Source organism: Rutidosis leptorrhynchoides, chromosome 3 (genome assembly GCF_046630445.1).
Source record: "Rutidosis leptorrhynchoides isolate AG116_Rl617_1_P2 chromosome 3, CSIRO_AGI_Rlap_v1, whole genome shotgun sequence".
Taxonomy (NCBI): Eukaryota; Viridiplantae; Streptophyta; class Magnoliopsida; order Asterales; family Asteraceae; genus Rutidosis; species Rutidosis leptorrhynchoides.
Genome location: NC_092335.1, coordinates 509,915,397 through 509,940,657, shown reverse-complemented (window position 1 = coordinate 509,940,657; position 25,261 = coordinate 509,915,397). Strand labels below are relative to the sequence as shown.

Here is a 25,261-nt window from a genome sequence, read left to right as displayed (position 1 = left end):
ATGATATTATGATAAGTAAACATATCATTAAGTATATTAACAATGAACTACATATGTAAAAACAAGACTACTAACTTAATGATTTTGAAACGAGACATATATGTAACGATTATCGTTGTAACGACATTTAATGTATATATATCATATTAAGATATATTAATACATCATGATATCACGATAATGTAATAATTTAACATCTCATTTGATTTAATAAACAATGGGTTAACAACATTTAACAAGATCGTTAACCTAAAGGTTTCAAAACAACACTTACATGTAACGACTAACGATGACTTAACGACTCAGTTAAAATGTATATACATGTAGTGTTTTAATATGTATTCATACACTTTTGAAAGACTTCAAGACACTTATCAAAATACTTCTACTTAACAAAAATGCTTACAGTTACATCCTCGTTCAGTTTCATCAACAATTCTACTCGTATGCACCCGTATTCGTACTCGTACAATACACAGCTTTTAGATGTATGTACTATTGGTATATACACTCCAATGATCAGCTCTTAGCAGCCCATGTGAGTTACCTAACACATGTGGGAACCATCATTTGGCAACTAGCATGAAATATCTCATAAAATTACAAAAATATGAGTAATCATTCATGACTTATTTACATGAAAACAAAATTACATATCCTTTATATCTAATCCATACACCAACGACCAAAAATACCTACAAACACTTTAATTCTTCAATTTTCTTCATCTAATTGATCTCTCTCAAGTTCTAACTTCAAGTTCTAAGTGTTCTTCATAAATTCTACAAGTTCTAGTTACATAAAATCAAGAATACTTCTAAGTTTGCTAGCTTACTTCCAATCTTGTAAGGTGATCATCCAACTTCAAGAAATCTTTGTTTCTTACAGTAGGTTATCATTCTAATATAAGGTAATAATCATATTCAAACTTTGGTTCAATTTCTATAACTATAACAATCTTATTTCAAGTGATGATCTTACTTGAACTTGTTTTCGTGTCATGATTCTGCTTCAAGAACTTCAAGCCATCCAAGGATCCGTTGAAGCTAGATCCATTTTTCTATTTTCCAGTAGGTTTATCCAAGGAACTTAAGGTAGTAATGATGTTCATAACATCATTCGATTCATACATAAAAAGCTATCATATTCGAAGTGGTAAACTAGTAATCACTAGAACATAGTTTAGTTAATTCTAAACTTGTTCGCAAATAAAGTTAATCCTTCTAACTACACTTTTAAAATCAACTATACACATGATATATATCTATATGATATGCTAACTTAATGATTTAAAACCCGGAAACACGATAAACACCATAAAACCGGATTTACGCCGTCGTAGTTACAACCGAGGGCTGTTTTGGTTTGGATAATTAAAAACTATGAAAAACTTTAATTTAAAAGCTATACTTCTGGGAAAATGATTTTTCTTATGAACATGAAACCATATCCAAAAATCATGGTTAAACTCAAAGTGAAAGTATGTTTTTCAAAAGAGTCATCAAGATGTCGTTCTTTCGACGGAAATGACTACCTCTTTCAAAAACGACTTGTAACTTGTATTTCCGACTATAAACCTATAACTTTTCTGTTTAGCTACGTGAAAATTGTAACTTGTAACTTTTCAAAAACTACTCATTTTAGCTACGTGAAAATTGGTAACAAATCTATTCCAACCATAACTTAATCAACTTGTATTGTATATTATGTAATCTTGAGATACCATAGACACGTATACAATGTTTCGACCTATCATGTCGACGCATCTATATATATTTCGGAACAACCATAGACACTCTATATGTGAATGTTGGAGTTAGCTATACAGGGTTGAGGTTGATTTCAAAATATATATAGTTTAAGTTGTGATCAATACTGAGATATGTATACACTGGGTCGTGGATTGATTCAAGATAATATATATCGATTTATTTCTGTACATCTAACTGTGGACAACTAGTTGTAGGTTACTAACGAGGACAGCTGACTTAATAAACTTAAAACATCAAAATGTATTAAAAGTGTTGTAAATATATTTTGAATATACTTTGATATATATGTACATATTTGTTATAGGTTCGTGAATTGACCAGTGGCCAAGTCTTACTTCCCGACGAAGTAAGAAATCTGTGAAAGTGAGTTATAGTCCCACTTTTAAAATCTAATATTTTTGGGATGAGAATACATGCAGGTTTTATAAATGATTTACAAAATAGACACAAGTACGTGAAACTACATTTTATGGTTGAATTATCGAAATCGAATATGCCCCTTTTTATTAAGTCTGGTAATCTAAGAATTAGGGAACAGACACCCTAATTGACGCGAATCCTAAAGATAGATTTATTGGGCCTAACAAACCCCATCCAAAGTACCGGATGCTTTAGTGCTTCGAAATTTATATCATATCCGAAGGGTGTCCCGGAATGATGGGGATATTCTTAAATATGCATCTTGTTAATGTCGGTTACCAGGTGTTCACCATATGAATGATTTTTATCTCTATGTATGGGATGTGTATTGAAATATGAAATCTTGTGGTCTATTATTATGATTTGATAATATATAGGTTAAACCTATAACTCACCAACATTTTTGTTGACGTTATAAGCATGTTTATTCTCAGGTGATTATTAAGAGCTTCCGCTGTCGCATACTTAAATAAGGACGAGATTCGGAGTCCATGCTTGTATGATATTGTATAAAAACTGCATTCAAGAAACTTATTTCGTTGTAACATATTTGTATTGTAAACCATTATGTAATGGTCGTGTGTAAACAGGATATTTTAGATTATCATTATTTGATAATCTACGTAAAGCTTTTTAAACCTTTATTGATGAAATAAAGGTTATGGTTTGTTTTAAAATGAATGCAGTGTTTGAAAAATGTCTCATATAGAGGTCAAAACCTCGCAACGAAATCAATTAATATGGAACGTTTTTAATCAATAAGAACGGGACATTTCACCATGTATGTTCCATTAACATGATTTGTGATTAACATTGAGTCACAGTAAACTTCCAAATTCTTGACTTCCAATCGAGTTGCGAGTTCTAGACCGGTGTTCAGAGCCTCATACTCGGCCTCATTGTTTGAGGTATGAAATTCAAATCGTAGTGCATATGTTATTTCTTTACCTTGGGGGTCTGTCAAGATCAATCCTGCTCCAGAACCGTCTATACTGGATGCTCCATCCGTGTATAGTGTCCAAAATTATGTGTCCTTTTTTGGAGTTGTGTCTTCAGTTATTGGGTTTGTTGGAGACTCGGCTATGAAATCTGCCGGGACTTGTCCTTTAATGGATGATCGTGGTTTATATGAGATATCGTGTTCCCCTAATTCAATTACCCATTTCGCCAGTCTACCAGAGTTCTCTGGCTTGAGTAACACTTGTCTGATAGGTTGATCAGTTAAAACACATATTTGATGAGCTTGAAAATATCGACGCAATCGCCTTGCCGTGTGGACTAGAGCAAATGCTAGTTTTCCAAGTATTGGGTAGTTTACCTCAGGCCCTTGTAACGCTATGATCACGAAGTAGATTGGTTTTTGGATACCCTTTCTGTCAGCCATGAGAACTGAACTAATTGCCTCATGAGACGCCGCTATATACAACGTCAACATCTCTCCATGGATTGGTACAGTAAGTGATGGGAGAGACTGTAGGTGTAGCTTTAACTCCTGAAAGGACTTTTCTGCTTGTTCACTCCACCGAAAATCTTTTTTATTCAAACACCCTTTAAGTGTTTTGAAAAATGGAAGTGATCTATCTGCTGACTTAGAGAGGAATCTTTCGAGAGCGGCCAACTTACCATTAAGGCTTTGAACTTCACGAACTGTTTTAGGTGATGCCATGTCGATGATGGCTTTAATTTTTTCAGGGTTTACTTCTATTCCTTCTTTCGTGATCATGTGTCCTAGGAATTGGCCCGTTTCTACCCCGAATATGCATTTCTTTGGATTTAATTTCATGTTAATGCGCCTTAGGGTTTTGAAAGTTTCCTCAATGTCTAATATTATGCTTCCTTCATCTCTGCTTTTTATCACCATGTCATCTACATAAATCTCGACGTTGCGCCCTAACTGGTTAGCGAAAGTTTTATCTAGTAACCGCTGATATGTTGACCCTGCATTTTTTAAACCAAATGGCATTTTTGCATAGCAGAACGTTCCTAGCTCTGTATGAAAGGCAGTTTTTTCTTCGTCTTCTTCGACCATTTGTATTTGATGATATCCCTTGTAGGTATCCAAGAAGCATTTGAATTTGAATCCATCAAGAGATTCAATTTTTTGATCTATTTCCGGCAGAGGGTAACTATCCTTAGGGCACGACTTATTCAGGTTTGTGAAGTCGATGCACATTCGCCATGTTCCATCACTTTTTCGGACCATTACAAGATTAGCCACCCAACGAGGAAAGAAAACTTCTTTTAGTATCCTGGCTTTTACAAGCTTTGTAACTTCTTGGTTTATGGCTTCGTTATGTTCTTGAGCTAGAACACGCTTCTTTTGTCTGACTAGGAAGGTACGAGGATGTATATTTAGTTTATGCTCCGCGAGCTCTCGGGGAATCCCAGTCATATCGCATGGTGTCCATGCAAAGATGTCTTGGTTATCACATAACAATTTTTGTAGTCGCGCTGCTAACGTCGGAGAGATGCTGGTACCAATGGAGACTGGTTGATCTGGGTGGAGGTTGTTTATGACAATATCTTTGGTCTCATTTGGTTTCTTGTCAGTTGTTGATGTTGCTATTACCTCGACATCTCGCTCTCTTTTTCAAGAGGTGTGCATGCATCCCTTAATGCATGGTGTGTCTCCAAGTACAGTGGCGATACCGGAAGGAATTGGGAATTTGATCAATAAGTGTATTGTGGAGGCAATTGCTCCTAATTTATTCAATCTCGTTCTTCCTAGTATCACGTTGTAGGGTGATGGGGCCCGGACAACCATGAACTCTACTTTAATAGTCATGTTACCTTTACCCTGATAGTCATTTAGGGTTAGAGAAAGGGTAATGACACACATGGGCCATAATTGTTGGCCTGCGAATCCCACCAATGGAGTTGTTGGTGGTTGCATCGTTGCTTTCTGAGTATCATTAAGCAGTTGGAAACAATGATCGTACATTATTTCTGTGGAACTCCCTCCATCTACATAGATGCGATGAACTATCGCGCCTCCTATTTCTGCTTTGATCAACAATGGTTCATCACCTATAGCGTTCTTTGGGACCGGGTCTTTGCTAGTGAACGAGATATCAAAGATTTGTCTCCTGGAAATGGTACGTGTTGCATGAGAGCATCCTCGGATCATTAGTATCTCGTTATCTTTCCAAATTTCTTTATTTTTTGCGGAAGATCGAAATGATTTTTTCCTTTATCATTGCCTTCTGATGTACCTAGATTTTGATTACTATTATGTACCCTTGCGCCTTTTGCTAAATGACTTAAGCGACCATTCTTGATACAAGCCTCGATTTCTCTTAGAAGGTCAATGCATTTGTTTGTTTCATGTCCGTGGTCCCCGTGAAATTCACAATACTTAGTTCGATCTCTACGATGAGGAGGTGTGAACATCTTTGGTGGAGGTTTGAGGGCCGCTTTTCCTTCAGTTGTCGCAAAAATTTGCGCTGGAGATTTAATTAATGGAGTGAAGGAAGTGCTAGTAGGATGACCACGATCAACGTGTCGTGTTGAGGTACGGTGAACATACTTTTCTTTCTGTTTCCGAAGATTGTCTCGATAATTCTGGTTCTGTCTACTCTCACCCGTCCCTCTTTTAGATTCACGTAGGCGATTTTTTGTGTTTGCTTCTTCAGCCCTTATGAAGTTATTGGCTTGTATGAAAAGAGCTTCCATTGACGTTGGTGGTCGGGCGATGAGGTCTTTAAAAATCCTCCCCGGGCGAAGCCCGCTAATGAAAGCTCCTGTCATCATCCCATCTGATCGATCAGTCATGTGCAGTGTTTCTTTACCAAATCTTTCCCAATAATCTTTCAAGCTTTCATCAGATCGTTGTCGGATTCCAAGTATCTCAGCTTGAGTTTTTTGAAACCTTCTTTGTTGTAGGAAGTTGGTATGAAACTTGTTCCTTAACTCATAGAAGTCATCGATACTTCCTGGAGGTAAGTTGTCGTACCAAAATCTTGCCGCTCCACTAAGAGTTATGTGAAAAAAAACGACACCAGGCTGGCTCTGGTAGCTTGTGTACATCCATGGTTCCCATAAATATTGTTAGGTGATCATCTGGATCTGATAACCCATCATAGGTTTTGAGATTGGTTGGAACTTTAAGCCCGTCGGGCATGTTGTAATCTCTTATCCGTTTTGTGAATGGGGAGGCTACTAAATTGAGTACGTTTCTATCAGATTCTTTGAATACGAACGACTCATTATAAAACTTGTTAGCACTTGCAACTTTTTGCCTTGTGAACCCTTCTTGGTTTTCGAGTATAGTCTCGCCTCTATTCTTTTTAAGTGACTTGCTATTCCCTTCACCATTTTTTAGCGTTTGATCGTCAAGTGCTTCCTCATAGTCTGAGTTCCAAGGTTCGTTCACGGGATGGTCGTCAAGGTTTGACGCTTTTTTGTTGGTTGTCTCCTTATTTTTTTAAGAAAATGCTGAATACATAGCATTAATTTGATTGAAGTTTTGGACTATAAACTGCATGATTGGATCATCATTATTTCCTGCACGTACATCTTTATTTGTGTGATCTTGAATTCCAGGGATTGGTACGCTTTCTTGTGTTCCGATTATGGGGATGTTTGCCTCTACAGGTTGTTCGGTAGGCAATTCGGAACTGCTTGGGCCTTTGCCATGATCATGAGTTGGTGGGGTGTATGAAGCTTCTCCGGTCATTATTTATCGGTATTGGTAGAAAAAAGGTGTAACTCGTGGTAGAAAAAGGATTTTAATTCGGATCTCACGGATGGCGCCAAATGATGATACGTCGAATTACAAAGCTTTAATACGGTCCATGATGACCATATTCGTTGACTAATTAATGCGTATCACTTACAAGGTTTTGTTAATGCATGGGTCCTTAAGTGGTTTATTGTATCGGGTGGCGATTCCCTATTTGGTAACTCATATTACAACCGAAGTGTAATTGGTTTTACGCCACTTATCCTGGGTAGGAACCGATCGAGTATGAAAATTTATGACGTTTGTAGAGGAAGAATTATGGATGGCTTTTACATTAGCATCCCTTGAATTATTGTTCTTGCCTAACAGATTATATATGAGAATGAGTTATAGACATGAATTGATTGTGTGTAGTAAAGATGGGAGTATGAAGATAAGTGTTTTTTGTGATTTGTCATGGGAATTATTACGTATTTATAAGTATACAAATGATCCCATATCCTTAGAAACTTCATGTTCATTGAATGGGTCCCTCAAACATCCCAACTTTATGTAACTTTCCTTCATGTCTTTTCATTCATTGTCAAACCTTATGTTTTAATATACATCCACTGTTATGTTTTGACAGTAGTTGATCATAACTTACATTCATCCATGTAATGTACACAAAGTAATAAATTATTTTATTATTTGGTGTTTGAATATTAATTGTCTAATATTTTACCAACTATGGGTTAAGATTAGTATTTAATATATTTTAATATAGATACTCTATTACCCCTTCATCTCCGTTTTGGAGAGTATTTTATTCATTATTATTTGATGGTTAGAGTTACCGAAAGTGTACTTACAAATTTTTCATTAAAACATATGACGATCAAAATAATTACTCCGTAGTTAAGTACAAGGGTTGACAACTTAGATTTTAAATAGTTTAAAACTGATTGTACATCTGAGTACACGGAGATCAATATATTAAAAAAAGTCAATGATGATGTATATTATGATGGATATATCTCTACATTTTAGCGTAGAAGTTAAATCCTATGTGTCACTCTGACATACAATTCAGAATCTGAAGTCCACGTGGAATTTTTATAACCATTTTACGCCATTTTTTTACTCAAAATTCCACATGGCACGATCCAACCCTATCTTCTCTCTTCACCTCTTCTGCATCTCCTCTCTCTTTCTCTCACCAAACTTTCAAACCCACATCTAAAATTACACCATCGATCCTGTTTTTTTCAGCCAATTTCTTCAACCGTCATATCCAAATCTGAATCCGCATCATTTTTCTACAAAGTAACATATCGATGCAACTGGCCATTAAAGCCTGAATTCTTCTCTCTTCAAAATTGAATCTGACTATTAAAGCCCACATCCTTCCAACTGGCGATTAAAGCCTGAATCCGACCTTGGACGCCACAGATACGACAAGATCGAATGGGTATGAGTTTATCACCAATCAAAGATTTAGGGTTTAATCTCACAAATCACGGTTATCAGGTGGCAAAAATTAGGGTTTGTTTTCTTCACTTTTATGCAATCGATCCTTTAATCCTATCTTTTAATCACTCAACATCTGGCCTAAAATTAGTTAATAAGTTTTTAATTTCAAAAGAGATTCAAAAGAGATTCTTTAATCCTATCTTTTAATAAGTTTTTAATTTCAAAAGAGATTCAAAAGGTTTTGAATTTCGATATTAGTTAAGTAATACCTTATTTATGAAGGCATAACATTTCAGTTGTAATACAAACTGTTAGATGAAGACCGATTGTTGTTGACATAGTGCTTCGACCAAGGAATGTTTGTTGTAGTTCAAAGTTGGAATCTGACAAAGACAACAAATTAGTTGGTGGATTCAGGCTATACATTTATTTATGAATACAGCTTTATATCCCAGCTATTACCATAAAATATAAATTTGTTTTTGTGGTTATTACACTCCCTTTTGTAAAAGAATTCCCAACTAATCAGGGCCGGTCCCGAGAATTTGAGTGCCCTGGACGAAACGAAAAAAAGGGCCCTTAGACCCTAATGAATAATATAAGCTAATTAAAAAATGACAAATATATCAATCGTTAAAGATATTTTAAAGATTATTAATGTTACTTTATTCAATAAATGAAACACACCAACTATACAGATACAACATAATTTATACTCCTTGATATTGATTTTCAATGCTCTGCCACAGCCTCTCTCTATCTGTTATCTACTTGATAAGTGATAAGTTAATGTGTTTTATCTCACATTGGTGAGAAATCAAACATGAATACACTATAAATTAATAACTTGGACCATGATAAATAAAGAACAAAAATTAAATTTATTCATTTGGGTGACCAATAAATAATATTGGGCCCCTAAAATTATTGGGCCCGGGGCGAATGTACACCTTGTACCCCTCCGGGCCGGCCCTGCAACTAATTGTTCTATAAACTAATCAATCAAGAATGGTATATCAATTCTTTATTTAAGTAAATGTTCATGTATTTTGTACAAAATAAGGTGTTTGGTTTCGTATTTGATTTTGGAATTTAATTTGCGTGTTCCGGTTTTTAATCTGCAAGTGTATAGAAAATTTGGTCGTTCTTGACTATAAACAATTGATATATTGTAATTGTATTCAATAATAACGCTTACGTCATTAATCAGTATCAATACTAATGTTTTCGCATACTATTTTTTAGAGCCGCCATGCAACGCACGAGCTCTTAAAATCTAGTATAAAAATAAAAAGTAAAAGATCAATTAAAATAATCCGTTAATAGCAAAAAGTCGATTTATTTACCAGTATTTTCTTACTAAATCTAAAGGTGAAAATCAAAACTACTTATGATATTTAGTCGATTTAAAATAATCCGTTAACAATGAATATGAAGTAAATAAGTAAATGAATATGATGTAAAGTATGATTAATTAGGTTAATAAATTTCCTTGTTAAGTTAGATGAGCAATTATATTTTTTTAGAACTGTAGAATTTCATTAAAAAATAAGGGCTCCTCCTAGCAAGGCACTAGGGAGGATTCGAAAACAATACAATTATAAAGGCCTCAATTGTCAATCGTTCTAGCAGACATTACATTTACCTCTACTAAGAAACCAACAGAAAGAATAATGTCTAATAGAATCGAATAACACCTCTTTCTTCAATCTACGAGAGCCAAATATTACACTATTACGAAACCTCCAAATGTGTCATGCGAAGGAAGCGGAAATAACATACAAACAAACCTTTGAAGAAGCTTGTAGGTTACAAGATTCGAACCAATCTAACCACTCTAACCAAGAAGAGCTACACGTCGGGAGCTTGATGTCTAACCAAACCTTAATTCTTCTCCATAGCTCGACCGCGAGGGGACATTCGAATAAAAGATGATCAACGGATTCAACATGACAATCACAAATGGCGCAACGGTTGTCTTCAATCTTCATTCCTCTTAACGAAAAATTGATTCTAGTTGGTAAACTATTCCACGCTACTCTCCACAGAAAATGTTAACCTTTTTAAAATTTCTTTAATCCAACGAGTGGGTCTATCAAACGAAGGCATAATGCAATCATCTGAATGTAATCTGATACTTGAGACTTGGAACTCCAACTCCTAGGATAAGGACCACACCCATGAATCTTTATTTTCATTTAAATCGCATGTACCAATATCGGTAATAAGACGCTGAATCATGTCTTCATTACGAGCACCTATATTACTTCTAATCCAATTTCAATTCCATACGCCATCTACTAATTTTTCAACAAGATAACAGTCACCTTCCAAATGAAATAATCTTCCGAATTTAGAGGCAACAGTTCCATTTCCTTTCCAATTATCGAGTCAAAAATGTACACCTCTACCATTTCCGACTTTGACCCTTAAGACGTTATTAGGCAACTTTCCATCATATTGCAGATTATTGTATAATTTAACAATCATAGGCCATGCACTAAACCCACTTATATTACCACCCATACTTCCTTCGCACCCTAATATAGCTCTTATAACACTTTCTCACTTTTTTTCCAGGTATGCAAAAAACCTCCACACCCACTTAAGCAAAAGAGCATAATTGAAAGCTGATAATGCTAAAAACGAACATATATTTTATAGCATTATCCCTCAAGAAAGACAAGCTTTTAGTTGCAATTGTTCTATTTACAAGTAATATTCGTTTAAATAATAAAAGGTGAAGACAAAAGACAGACTCGACGAATTGAAGACGCAAACGACCAAAAAGCTCAAAAGTACAAAGTACAATCAAAGAGGTTCCAATTATTGATAAGAAACTTCTCGAAATTAAAAGAGTACAAGAAGAGAAACGCAAAGTACAAGATATTAAATTATACGCAAGGACGTTCAAAAATCCGAAACCGGGACCAGAGTCAACTCTCAACGTTCGACCCAACGGACTAAAAATTACAAGTCAACTATGCACATAAATATAATATAATATTTAAATAATTCTTATAATTATTTATATATTATATAATATATTAATAAACCGTCGGCAGAAGAAAACAACCACATGTGAGCCTCCCCAGCTGGCCATGCGATCGCATGGCCTTGAAGGGCAAAGCTCTTGCGATCGCATGAGCCCCTTTTTCAGTTCACAGGCCTATAAATTTCGAACTTTGGTGCATCATTTAATATCCATCCATCAATCTCTCCATCTAAACGTATTATATATATATTATAATATAATTTTAATTTTAATTTTAATTTCTAATAATAAGGGTATGTTAGCGAATATTGTAAGGGTGTAAGTCGAAATTCTGTCCGTGTAACGCTACACTATTTTTAATCATTGTAAGTTATGTTCAACCTTTTTAATTTAATGTCTCGTAGCTAAATTATTATTATGCTTATTTAAGCCGAAGTAATCATGATGTTGGACTAAATACTAAAATTGGGTAATTGGGCTTTGTACCATAATTGGGGTTTGGACAAAAGAACGACACTTGTGGAAATTAGACTATGGGCTATTAATGGGCTTTATATTTGTTTAACTAAATGATAGTTTGTTAATTTTAATATAAAGATTTACAATTGGACGTACCTATAAATAACCATATACACTCGATCGGACACGATGGGCGGGATATTTATATGTACGAATAATCGTTCATTTAACCGGACACGGGAATGGATTAATAGTCACTAGAATTATTAAAACAAGGGTGAAATTATGTACAAGGACACTTGGCATAATTGATAACAAAGTATTAAAACCTTGGGTTACACGCAGTCGATAACCTGGTGTAATTATTAAAATAAAGTATTAAAACTTTGTTACAGTTTAAGTCCCCAATTAGTTGGAATATTTGACTTCGGGTATAAGGATAATTTGACGAGGATACTCGCACTTTATATTTATGACTGATGGACTGTTATGGACAAAAAACAGACGGACATATTAAATAATCCAGGACAAAGGACAATTAACCCATGGGCATAAAACTAAAATCAACGCATCAAACATCATGATTACGGAAGTTTAAATAAGCATAATTCCTTTATTTTCATATTTAATTGCATTTTTAATTATCGCACTTTTATTTATTGTCATTGTATTTAATTGCACTTTTAATTTTCGTACTTTTTAATTATTGCAAGTTTATTTTATCGCAATTTTATTTATCGCAATTTCATTATCGTTATTTACTTTACGCTTTAAATTAAGTTGTATTTATTTTTAAAATTTTACATTAGGTTTTAACTGCGACTAAAAGTTTTAAAATCGACAAACCAGTCATTAAATGGTAAAAACCTCCTTTTTATAATAATAATATTACTTATATATATTTGTATTTTTATAAAATAAAACTAATATAGCGTTAAGCTTTGTTTAAAAGATTTCCCTGTGGAACGAACCGGACTTACTAAAAACTACACTATTGTACGATTAGGTACACTGCCTATAAGTGTTGTAGCAAGGTTTAAGTATATCCATTCTATAAATAAATAAATATCTTGTGTAAAATTGTATCGTATTTAATAGTATTTCGTTGTAAAATATAAGCTATTTCATATACGCCTCTACGCACATCAAGTATTTTTGGCGCCGCTGCCGGGGAACAATTTCTGCTTAAACGCCGGAAGCACAACGCTAATATAAAAAAAAAAGATTTTTATTTTTAGTTACTTTTATAAAAAAATACGCTTTTGTAAAAATACGTTTTAAAACCAAAAATATAAAAACAAAAACAAAAATTATTTTTAAGAGTTTGTTAAATATTTAATTTTTATAAAGTTTCTTTATTTCTATTTTTAGTTTGTAAAAATATAAGTTTTATTTAATTTATATAAATATATTATAAATATAATTTAGCAAAACAGAAAAAAAAATATATTAAAACTCTCGGCCTGGTACTGTAGCAGCCCGTAACCTGGCCCAAAACCCTGGCTCATGCGATCGCATGAGCCCGAAGGCATAACTTCATGCGATCGCATGAAGGCACCTGACACGCCACAGTAAAACCATAACAGCATTAATTACGGGTTATTATTATTATTATTATTATTATTATTATTATTATTATTATTATTATTATTATTATTATTATTATTATTATTATTATTATTATTAATTAAACCCTAACTAGGTTATTATTATTATAATATTTAGTTTTAATTTTATTATTTTGTATTATTTAGTTTTAATTAGTTTAATTAATTTATATAAAATTAATAGTTTTATAAAATAAATAATATAAAAATAATATTTTTATAAAAATTGTACTTTTTACAAATTTTAGTATATTTTTATATTTTGTCTCTTTTTATTTGTTTTTAGCGTAATATTTTTATTTTTCGCTCGTTTTTAGTTGTAAATCATAGTATTTGCCATAGTTATTTTTATTTCTAGATTTTTAGGCTTTGCCGTAAAATCCCTTAAGTGCTTTTTCTTTAGACTAAGATTTAGGTGCTTTAGAATTTTACGACGCCATTTTTTTTATTTTAGTACCTTTTTAAGTTATTGCCATTTGGGATATAGTTTTACTTGTAAGCTTTAATATTTTTAGACGCAACTTTTAATTCTTAGTTTTTAGTTCCTTTTTAAGTTTCAACGCGCTACTTTCTTATTTTTATTTTTCGACGCCTTTTACCTATGTATCAATTATCACTCCAATTAGTAATCTCAATTTGCAATTTTAATTTTAAGTTAGTGATAATAATAAGGTTGGGTTAGTCGAGTGTTTTAAAGTTTTATAAGTCACTCTTTTTCTTTCTTATTTCTCCAATTTTAATTTTAATTTCGACGCGCTCTTTTTCTTTCTTATTTCTCGCCATTTTAGTTTTTAGGACTTAGAATTTTCTCTATTTCTTATCTAAATTTCTTTAAATTATGAAAATTTATTTTAAGTGGTTAAATTGATAGACATCAAAATTTTCTGGTTCGTAGTAATAGTTGGATTTGTATGTGGACCGGGTTATTGGAGCCAAACAGTACTCAATTATATTGAGAACAAACGAATCCTGCCCCTCTGCTGCATCTTTTGGCTATTCGAAACGTGAGCAAAATCAAAAAAGTCTATTAATTGGATAACTTATTTAATTTTTCTTTCTTTTTAAAAACTAATAGGATATTCAGTGAATGCACCGAGCAAAACGTTCACCACCTTTTGTACGTTCACCACCTGTAACTCGATCAAGACATCTAGCTAATATTATCGCCGTTGATTTTTCTTTAGAATCGTCATCCAGTCGACCAAGTACTCCAATTCAAATTTCCGATAATCCATTTTTTGAACCCGACCTCACAATTGAGAATCTGGAGAATATTCAGGGACGATTCATAGATCCTGAACCACTAATCTTTCCTCCGGAACCACCAATCATTCAAACGGAGATTGTTAAGGAACGAACCATTAAATCAGAATCCTCTAGTGATTCAGATTCAACAAATTCAATCATGGAGAATCTGGAACCTTTAAGTATGGAAGACCGAATGAGAGCTAAACGCACTGGCTAAGGTCACGCAATTACTCATCCAGACATTAATGCGCCAGATTATGAAATCAAAGGACAAATTCTACATATGGTGACTAATCAATGCCAATTTAGTGGTGCGCCGAAGGAAGATCCAAATGAACATCTTCGTACCTTTAATAGGATCTGTACACTATTTAAAATAAGAGAAGTTGAGGATGAACAGATATATCTCATGTTATTTCCCTGGACTTTAAAGGGAGAAGCCAAATATTGGTTGGAATCGTTACCTGAAGGGGCGATTGATACATGGGACGTTTTAGTTGAAAATTTTCTTAAACAATTCTTTCCGGCATCTAAAGCCGTGAGACTTCAAGGAGAAATTGTTACATTCACACAGAAACCAAATGAAACTCTATATGAGGCATGGACCAGATTTGGAAAGTTATTAAGAGGATGTCCGCAACATGGTTTAGACACCTGTCAAATAGTACAAATATTCTACCAAGGATGCTACATCACTACAAGGAAAGACATAGATATAGCAGCTGGTGGTTCCATTATGAAGAAAACAGAAACTGACGCTTAAAATATTATTGATAACACTGCTTCCCACTCACATGAGTGGCACCAAGAAAAAGATATCGTTAGATCATCTAAAGCAGCTAGAGCCGATTCTAGCCATGACTTAGATTCTATTTCCGCAAAGATAGATGCTGTCGAGAAACGAATGGAAAAGATGACTAAAGATATTCACTCAATACGAATTAGTTGTGAGCAGTGTGGAGGACCACATTTGACAAAAGATTGTCTTAGTATTGAACTAACAATGGAACAAAGAGAGAATGTTTCATATCTAAACCAAAGGCCTGGAAATAATTATCAAAATAATTATCAACCGCCAAGACCAATTTACAACCAAAACCAGAATTATAATCGAAATGTTCCATACAACAACCAACAAGGTCCTAGTAATCAACAAGTATCCAATAATACTTACAACCAGCAAAGACCTAATTTTCAAAACGAACCACCATAAACCGATGATAAAAAGCCAAATTTAGAAGATATGATGACGAAGCTAGTTGAATCTCAAACATAGTTTTTCACATCTCAGAAACAAACCAATGAACAAAATGCTCAAGCATTTAGAAATCAACAAGCTTCTATTCAAAATCTGGAACAAGAAGTAAGTAACCTAGCAAGGTTAATAGGTGAAAGAAAACCGGGAAGTCTGCCTTGTGATACAAATGCTAACCCCCGAAATGAAACAGCTAAAGCCATTACCACAAGAAGTGGTATTACACTTAAACCACCTGAAATACCTGTAATTTCTGATGAAGCTATTCCTACTCCACAAGAACCACAACCTGATCAAGATAAGGAAAAAGAACCGGTAGTTGAAAAGGTTAATGAAGATAACACAGTTAAGGCTAAACCTTATGTTAAACCATACCAACCACCACTTCCTTACCCCGAGTAAAATGAGAAAAGAGAGACTTGAAGCCGAGCAATCCAAATTCTTGGATATGTTTAAACATATAAATGTAAATCTTCCTTTCATTGATGTGATTTCAGGAATGCCTAGATATGCTAAATTTCTGAAAGATCTAATCACAAATAGAAAGAAAATGGAAGAACTCTCGGCCGTTACTATGAATGCTAATTGTTCAGCAGTGCTGTTGAATAAGATACCAGAAAAATTATCAGATCCAGAAAGTTTCACAATTCCATGTTTTCTGGGTAGTTTTAGTTCAATAGAAGCATTGGCAGATTTAGGTGCTAGTATAAATCTAATGCCGTATTCACTATACACTAAACTAGACCTTGGAGAATTGAAACCAACAAGAATAAGCATACAACTAGCCGATAGATCAGTAAAATATCCTAGAGGGATAATGGAGAACATGCTAGTTAAAGTTGGTACTTTAGTATTTCCAGTAGATTTTGTTGTTCTGGACATGGAAGAAGATTCTCAAGTTCCTCTCATATTAGGAATACCATTTTTAAACACGGCTAAAGCAATGATAGACGTGTTTGGTAAGAAACTAACCCTAAGTCTAGAGGACGAGAGTGTTACCTTTTCAGTTGATAGAGCAATGCAACAACCGCAATCTGCAGATGATACATGCTATTATATTCAAATTATAGAATCACATGCAGAATTATTAGAAGAATTTCCTGAATTACAAGGAACAGGAGAATGTTCTTTATGAGAAGGAACTGAACCAATTGATGAAACTGAAATGTTAGCTACACTTATGGCTAATGGATATGAACCAACAACAGAAGAAATTCAAATGCTAAAAGAAGAAGACAGATATCGATATAAATCATCGATAGAAGAACCACCAAAATTAGAGTTAAAGCCAATTCCAAACCATTTGGAATACGCTTATTTACATGGTGAATCTGAATTACCTGTAATAATATCGTCTTCTCTTACTGAAAATGAAAAATCTCAACTCATTTCTGTGCTAAAAGCTCATAAACCAAATATTGCATGGAAGATTCATGATATTAAAGGAATAAGTCCTTCATATTGCACACATAAAATCCTTATGGAAGAAGGTCATAAAACGTATGTGCAACGCCAACGAAGACTAAATTCTAATATGCAAGATGTTGTTAAGAAAGAAATTATTAAACTGCTAGATGCAGGTTTAATTTATCCAATTTCTGATAGTCCATGGGTAAGCCCAGTTCAATGCGTGCCTAAGAAGGGTGGCATGACTGTCATCACAAATGAGAAAAATGAGCTTATTCCTACTAGGACTGTAACAGGATGGCATGTATGTATTGATTATAGAAAATTAAATGACGCCACCAGAAAAGATCACTTTCCCTTACCTTTTATTGATCAAATGTTGGAAAGATTAGCCGGAAATAGTTACTATTGTTTTCTTGATGGTTTTTTCGGATATTTTCAAATTCCAATAGCACCCGAGGACCAAGAAAAAACCACGTTCACGTGCCCTTATGGTACTTTTGCTTACAAACGCATGCCATTTGGACTTTGCAACGCCACTGCAACCTTTCAAAGGTGCATGATGGCGATTTTTCATGACATGATAGAAGAATGCATGGAAGTTTTCATGGATGACTTTTCAGTCTTCGGTGATACATTTGAATCATGTCTAGTTAACCTTGAACGAATGCTTATTAGATGCGAACAATCAAATCTAGTACTTAATTGGGAGAAATGCCATTTCATGGTTAAAGAAGGCATCGTTCTTGGTCATAAAATTTCAAAGGAAGGAATTGAAGTGGATAGAGCTAAAGTAGATGTAATTGCTAAACTTCCACATCCCGCCAATGTTAGAGGAGTTAGGAGTTTTCTAGGACATGCAGGTTTTTACCGACGTTTCATAAAAGATTTCTCTAAAATTGCCACTCCTATGAATAAACTCCTAGAAAAGGATGCTCAATTCATCTTTTCAGATGAATGTATCAAATCTTTTAATATTCTTAAAGAAAAACTCACTAATGCGCCGATCATGATAACACCAAATTGGAATCTACCGTTTGAACTTATGTGCTATGCAAGTGATTTTGCAATGGGATCCGTTTTAGGACAAAGGATTGAAAAACGATTTCAACCTATTTATTATGCTAGTAAGACGTTACAAGGAGCACAAACAAATTACATAACTACTGAAAAAGAACTCCTTGCTATTGTCTTTGCTTTTGATAAATTTCGTTCATATCTCGTTCTAGCTAAAACAGTGGTCTATACTGACCATTCTGCTCTTAGATACCTATTTTTGAAACAAGATGCCAAACCAAGATTAATCCGTTGGATCTTACTCTTACAAGAGTTTGATATTGAAATCCGAGATAAAAAGGGAGCAGAAAATCTCGCCGCTGATCATCTTTCTCGTCTTGAAAATCCCGAATTAGAAGTTCTAAATGAATCAGCCATACAAGACAACTTTCCTGATGAATATCTATTGAAGATAGATTATAATGAAATTCCATGGTTTGCAGACTATGCAAACTACTTAGTATGTGGATTCCTTGAAAAAGGATTATCGTACCAAAAACGAAAAAATTCTTTAATGATATAAAACACTATTTCTGGGAAGATCCACATTTGTTTAAAAGTTGTCCAGATGGAATAATACGCCGATGTGTATTCGGAGATGAAGCTAGTAAAATTTTAAACCATTATCACACAGGACCAACAGGAGGGCATTATGGGCCTCAACTAACAGCAAGAAAAGTTTACGATGCTGGATTCTATTGGCCTAGAATTTACAAAGACGCACACCTTCTTTGCAAATCCTGTGATGCTTGTCAAAGGGCCGGAAAAATAAGTCAACGTGATGAAATGCCACAAAATGTCATTCAAGTATGTGAAGTATTTGACATCTGGGGTATTGACTTTATGGGTCCATTTCCAAAATCTCATAATAATCTCTACATTCTCGTAGTCATTGATTATGCATCTAAATGGGCGGAAGCAAAAGCTCTCCCAAATAACGATGCACGAGTTGTAGTCAACTTTTTAAAACGTCTTTTTGCAAGGTTTGGAACACCGAAAGCTTTAATAAGTGATCAGGGTACTCATTTCTATAATAATCAACTTGAGAAAGTTCTCAAAAGATATGGAATAACTCATAAAATCTCCACTGCTTATCATCCATAGACAAGTAGACAAGTTGAAAATACCAACCGAGCTTTAAAACGTATTCTAGAGAAAACCGTAGGATCAAATCCGAAGGAATGGTCCATAAAATTGGAAGATGCACTCTGGGCTTTTAGAACAGCCTACAAAACTCCAATTGGAACCACACCTTTTAAACTTGTTTACGGAAAAGCATGTCATCTTCCAGTAGAAATTGAACACAAAGCATTTTGGGCTTTGAAGACATGTAATCTTGATTTACATGAAGCTGGACGTCTACGGTTAAGTCAACTAAACGAATTAGAAGAATTAAGACATGAAGCATACGAAAATTCGTTAATCTATAAGGAAAGAACGAAGAAATGGCATGATAAAAGAATCAGAAGTTCAAAAGAATTTAAAGAAGGAGACAGAGTTCTTCTTTTCAATTCACAATTCAAGCTATTTCCTGGAAAATTGAAATCAAGATGGTCTGGACCATTCATAGTTAAAAGAGTTTTCCCGTACGGAACAGTAGAATTAATATATTCAAATGGGATTGAATTTAAGGTTAATGATCACAGAGTTAAACATTACATAGATAGTCCGATGGAAGTTGACAACGAAGTTAATCACAATTTCGATACCACAGCTAACTAAGTGTGGGGAGAATCAAGTCTTTAAAGGATAATATGTATTTTTGTTAGAGTTAGATTTTCTGTTTTCGTGTAGTTCTCGAAAATGGAACCCGAATGGTCTTTCCCTAGCAGACCCTAAAGAACTAGTCTTCTCCCCCCATTCTAAATTTTTATTTTTTTTAGGTTTTACGAAATGAAGACTTCCTGTGAATTAAACTATGGTCTAATGCTACACGCTTTGATTACTAAACGTAATAATGACACTCTTCCAAGTGAAATAGTATCATTAATCAGAGGCAAATTGGACGAAGTAAGAAAAGAATCCAGATGCGAAAATAATAAGTTACAATTTGGTAAAGGAAAATCAAAATCCGCAGCGAAAAGAAGAGCACGACACCTTGAAAAATATCACAAATGCGGAAAATGGTCACACGAAGGTAAATGTTCAAATAATCAAACCTATTCAAACACCGAATTTGTTACTTTATGCAGAGACGGACTGTTCATATGTTTAGAAGAAAAAACGTTAAATGCTCGAGGTTACGCCTATGTAGCCATGGAAAACCAATTAGTCCGACTATCTTATGAGTGGGCTAGAGCATATCACTAAGAAATCTATTTCACAGGTAAGTTTGTACAGTTTTTATTTTTTATTTTAATTTTTAACCTTTTGATAATAAACGCTAATTTGTTCGCTATAAAGTATTAAATTGGTATTCAATAAAATTAGGCCTTGCGACCGAAATTATTGATATCATACAAAAATTTATTACATCACTGCGAAATTTAACGTTTATTCTTAAGGTATAAATATCTTTAATCAATCAACCCAAAATATTTCAAAAATTCGTCATGAGTTAAATTAGGTCGTTGAACCGAAATTACTTTACCGAAAAGAAGGGGTGTATATTTTTGATAATATTTGATTGATTAAAGTGGGATAAAAGCCAAAAAGATTTTTAATTTTATTTTTACCATGTTTTTAAAATTAATATATAAATATTAAATTAATATTGTAAACTTCTTTAAAACTGTAAATATTTGAAAAATTAATATTTTTAATATAAGTTTGTATGTATAAAAACAAAAATATAATTTAAGTTTGGTGTGAATTTTTAATATGAATTTTTTTAATTTTATGCATTTTAAAAATAAGTTTGGTGTGAATTTAAAAAAAAAAATTTACTTTATTTTGCTATGTTAAAAATATGATTTTTAAAATTTGTCGTGAGTTGAAGACTAGGTCTTTGAACCGAAATTGCTTTACCCGAGGGAGGGACGAAAACTTTTATTATCATTATTTTTAATCTTATTGAATTAAAGTATGCCAAAAAACATTAAAAAACCCAAAAATCTTTGCTTTTAAAACCGCGCTTTGAATTGACAAATTTTAAAATTTTGTCGAGGGACGGACTAGGAAATCGATCCGAAAAGCCCTCATCCTAAAAAGAAACAAATTTTTAAAATTTTTATTAATTTTATGTTTTATAAAGTGTAAGGTTTTATAAAAAAAAAAAAGTCAAAACACTGTAGCCGGCACCACATGCGATCGCATGGGGTTTACACTCCAACCTCATGCGATCGCATGAGGCTGGAAATCAGACCAGACACAAAAGGGCAGCGAGCTGTTCTTCAACACCACAACACACAAACACATACGAAAACACACTCAAATTCTCTCCAAATTTCACCAAAATTCACCGTAATTCGTCAAATTTCTTGCTCTAATCATGCCTAGATTCGCATTCTTCAGCAAAAAGGTAAAAATTACACCCCTAAACTCTATAAATTCTTAGTTTTTGTGATAATTACCAATATTTTACCTAATGCAATTTTGTTAATTTCTAGTGTAATTAGTGTTAAAATGTTAGTATTTTATGCATGTATAACCTAGATTGATGCTATTTAACATGATTTGAAGCCAAAAACTTCAAAAAATTTAGAAATCTAGTGTTTGTGTTCTTGAGCAATTTGGGGCTTTTTGATATAAACAGGTTATGGCCGATTTTTGTCATGAATAATTGCTAAATTGAGTAGTGTAACATGTTTAGGTAGTTAAATAATAAAACCAACCGATTTTTGTCATGAAGAATCGGAACCGGTGGGGGAAATAATAAAACGGTTAAGTAAAAGAGAATCCTCAACCAACCGACCAAGGTTAATTATGGTCAATGGTGTTTCCGCCAAGGAAGCAAAATATTGGGAGGATTACCAATTCTCCGATGAATCGGATTCCGACGAAAATTCCAATGATGTTATAGAAATTACCCCAACTGAATTTAAAAAGGCAAAAGAAAATAATAAGGGAAAGGGCATAAAAATAGAGAAATCTAATTCCAACCCCGATGAACTTTATATGTATCGTCAACCCCCGAAGTTCTTAAGTTGTACCAATGACCCGGGAACCTCTAAACCACCAGGTTTTTCTAAACCAATGTGGACAACGACGGCTCGTATTAGGGGAACATCATATATCCCTAGAAACTTGGCAAAACGAACCAAAACCGAAGAAGAAGAAACGAGCGAGTCGGAATAAGATAGTTGTATTCGTGTGGTGTAATATATGTAATATAGTGTTCTTATGCTTTATGATATATGTAAAAATTGCTTGTATTAATAAGTATTTTTTTATGAATCTAACTCTTGTCTATTTTACAGTTTAAAAACACAAAATGGATAGACAACCCAATATTTTAAGAGACCTACCCGGAGACATGATTGATGAAATCTTGTCTAGAGTCGGCCAGAATTCCTCGGCACAACTATTTAAGGCGAGATCAGTTTGTAAGACATTCGAAGAACGTTCCAAGAATGTCTTGGTTTATAAGAGACTTTCGTTTGAAAGATAGGGGATATCACATTGGGAAACCCATAAGTTACGATGTGTTTACTTTGACGCATATATTGCGGGGAACCCAAATGCTATTTTACGCAACGGGTTAAGAAATTATTTTGACTCAATATATCCGAATATTGGACTTCGTGATTTAGAAAAAGCAGCTAACATGCAACATAAAGAAGCATGTTATGCTTACGGATTAGTAATGTTCGCTTCTCACCAAAGTGAGAACAAGAACATCGGGCTACAACTATTAAACAAAACGTTTCCACACGTGACGGAGTCGGTAATTGGGGTAAGAAATGAGGTTTTTAGATTATTACGGGACTGTTGGACATTACGTAACCCTCGTCCCTTTGACGACGTTACAACACGCTGTCTTATCAACGGCCATAACGGTTATGTTGCACAAGACCAAGGATGGGAAGTAGTCCTAGTAAAACCAGAATGCATGACTTGTTTCTGGACGTATGAATTACGTGTCTTTATTGCCTTTGCTGAACGACTTGTGTACTAGCTAGAATTATCTTCACAACTATCTTGTATCAAAGTTATTGTGTGCTATATTTCATGCTTTATGTAAAATAAGCGGTATTGTAAGTTTGTAAAATATTGTATAAAAGTTTGAACGCGAAATATTATTATAATCAGTTTTTCATATAGAATTGTAGTAGTTGAATTGTATATTAGCTACTAAGTATGAACTTAACGGGTAGGTACTACCCGAATTTAAACTTATAAAACGCTAATATGAAGAAAAAGCTTTTATAAATGAGTTCATATTATGCTACAAAATACTGTTAACTACTCTTAATATTCTGTATGATTAACTTGTTCCATTTGACTATTTTGAAGGAAATGGCACCGACTACTCGACACACCGTGAATATGAATGAAGAGGAATTCCGTACTTTTCTAGCTTCAAACATAGCTGCAGTACAGGCTGTGCTACATACCAACAATAACCTTGGATCTAGCAGTACAGGAAATCGTGTAGGATGCACCTACAAAGAATTCACTGCCTGCAAACCTTTGGAATTTGATGGAACCGAAGGACCGATCGGATTGAAACGGTGGACCGAGAAGGTCGAATCGGTGTTTGCCATAAGTAAGTGTACTGAAGAGGACAAAGTGAAGTACGCTGCACATACCTTCACAGGTTCTGCGTTAACATGGTGGAATACCTATCTAGAGCAAGTGGGACAAGACGATGCGTACGCACTACCGTGGTCAGCATTCAAGCACTTGATGAACGAGAAGTACCGTCCCAGAACCGAGGTCAATAAGCTCAAGACAGAACTTAGAGGGTTACGAACCCAAGGATTTGATATTACCACGTACGAAAGACGATTCACAGAATTGTACCTATTGTGTCCGGGAGCATTCGAAGATGAGGAAGAGAAGATCGACGCATTTGTGAAAGGATTACCGGAAAGAATCCAAGAAGATATAAGTTCACACGATCCCGCCTCTATACAACAGGCATGTAGAATGGCTCACAAACTAGTGAACCAGATTGAAGAAAGAATTAAAGAACAGACTGCTGAAGAGGCCAATGTGAAGCAAGTCAAAAGAAAGTGGGAGGAAAACGGTGATAAGAATCACCAATACAACAACAACAGCAATTACAATAATAATCGCAATAATTATCCCAACAATCGCAACATCAATCGCAACTACAACAAACGGCCCAACAACAACAACAACAACAACAACAACAACAACAGCAACAGCAACTACAACAATCATCCCAACAACAACAACAACCGCAACAACAACAACAATCAGAAGCAGCTATGCCAAAGGTGTGAAAAGTATCACTCGGGGTTCTGCACCAAATTTTGCAACAAGTGTAAAAGAAATGGTCATAGCGCGGCGAAGTGTGAGGTCTACGGACCAGGGGTTAACAGAACGAAAGGAACAAATGGTGTCGGAACGAGTAATGGCAGAGCAAGTAGTGTCGGAGCAAGTTATGCCAATGTAGTTTGTTATAAATGTGGAAAACCGGGCCACATTATTAGAAATTGCCCGAACCAGGAGAACACGAATGGACAAGGCCGTGGAAGAGTTTTCAATATTAATGCGGCAGAGGCACAGGAAGACCCGGAGCTTGTTACGGGTACGTTTCTTATTGACAATAAATCTGCTTACGTTTTATTTGATTCGGGTGCGGATAGAAGCTATATGAGTAGAGATTTTTGTGCTAAATTAAGTTGTCCATTGACGCCTTTGGATAGTAAATTTTTACTCGAATTAGCAAATGGTAAATTAATTTCAGCAGATAATATATGTCGGAATCGAGAAATTAAACTGGTTAGCGAAACATTTAAGATTGATTTGATACCAGTAGAGTTAGGGAGTTTTGATGTG

General features: G+C 34.3%; 1 protein-coding gene across 1 annotated transcript; it reads right to left on the bottom strand.

Moving 5' to 3' along the window:
- Positions 1 to 4,782: 4,782 nt before the first annotated feature.
- LOC139901842 (uncharacterized) lies at positions 4,783 to 5,319 on the bottom strand. The gene has a single exon (XM_071884514.1). The coding sequence runs from the start codon at positions 5,317 to 5,319 to the stop codon at positions 4,783 to 4,785; it is 537 nt and encodes a 178-aa protein (XP_071740615.1).
- Positions 5,320 to 25,261: the final 19,942 nt, after the last annotated feature.

Coding starts and splice junctions, on each gene's coding strand:
- LOC139901842 (XM_071884514.1), bottom strand. CDS start 5,319: ATGATCCGAGGATGCTCTCATGCAACACGTACCATTTCCAGGAGACAA.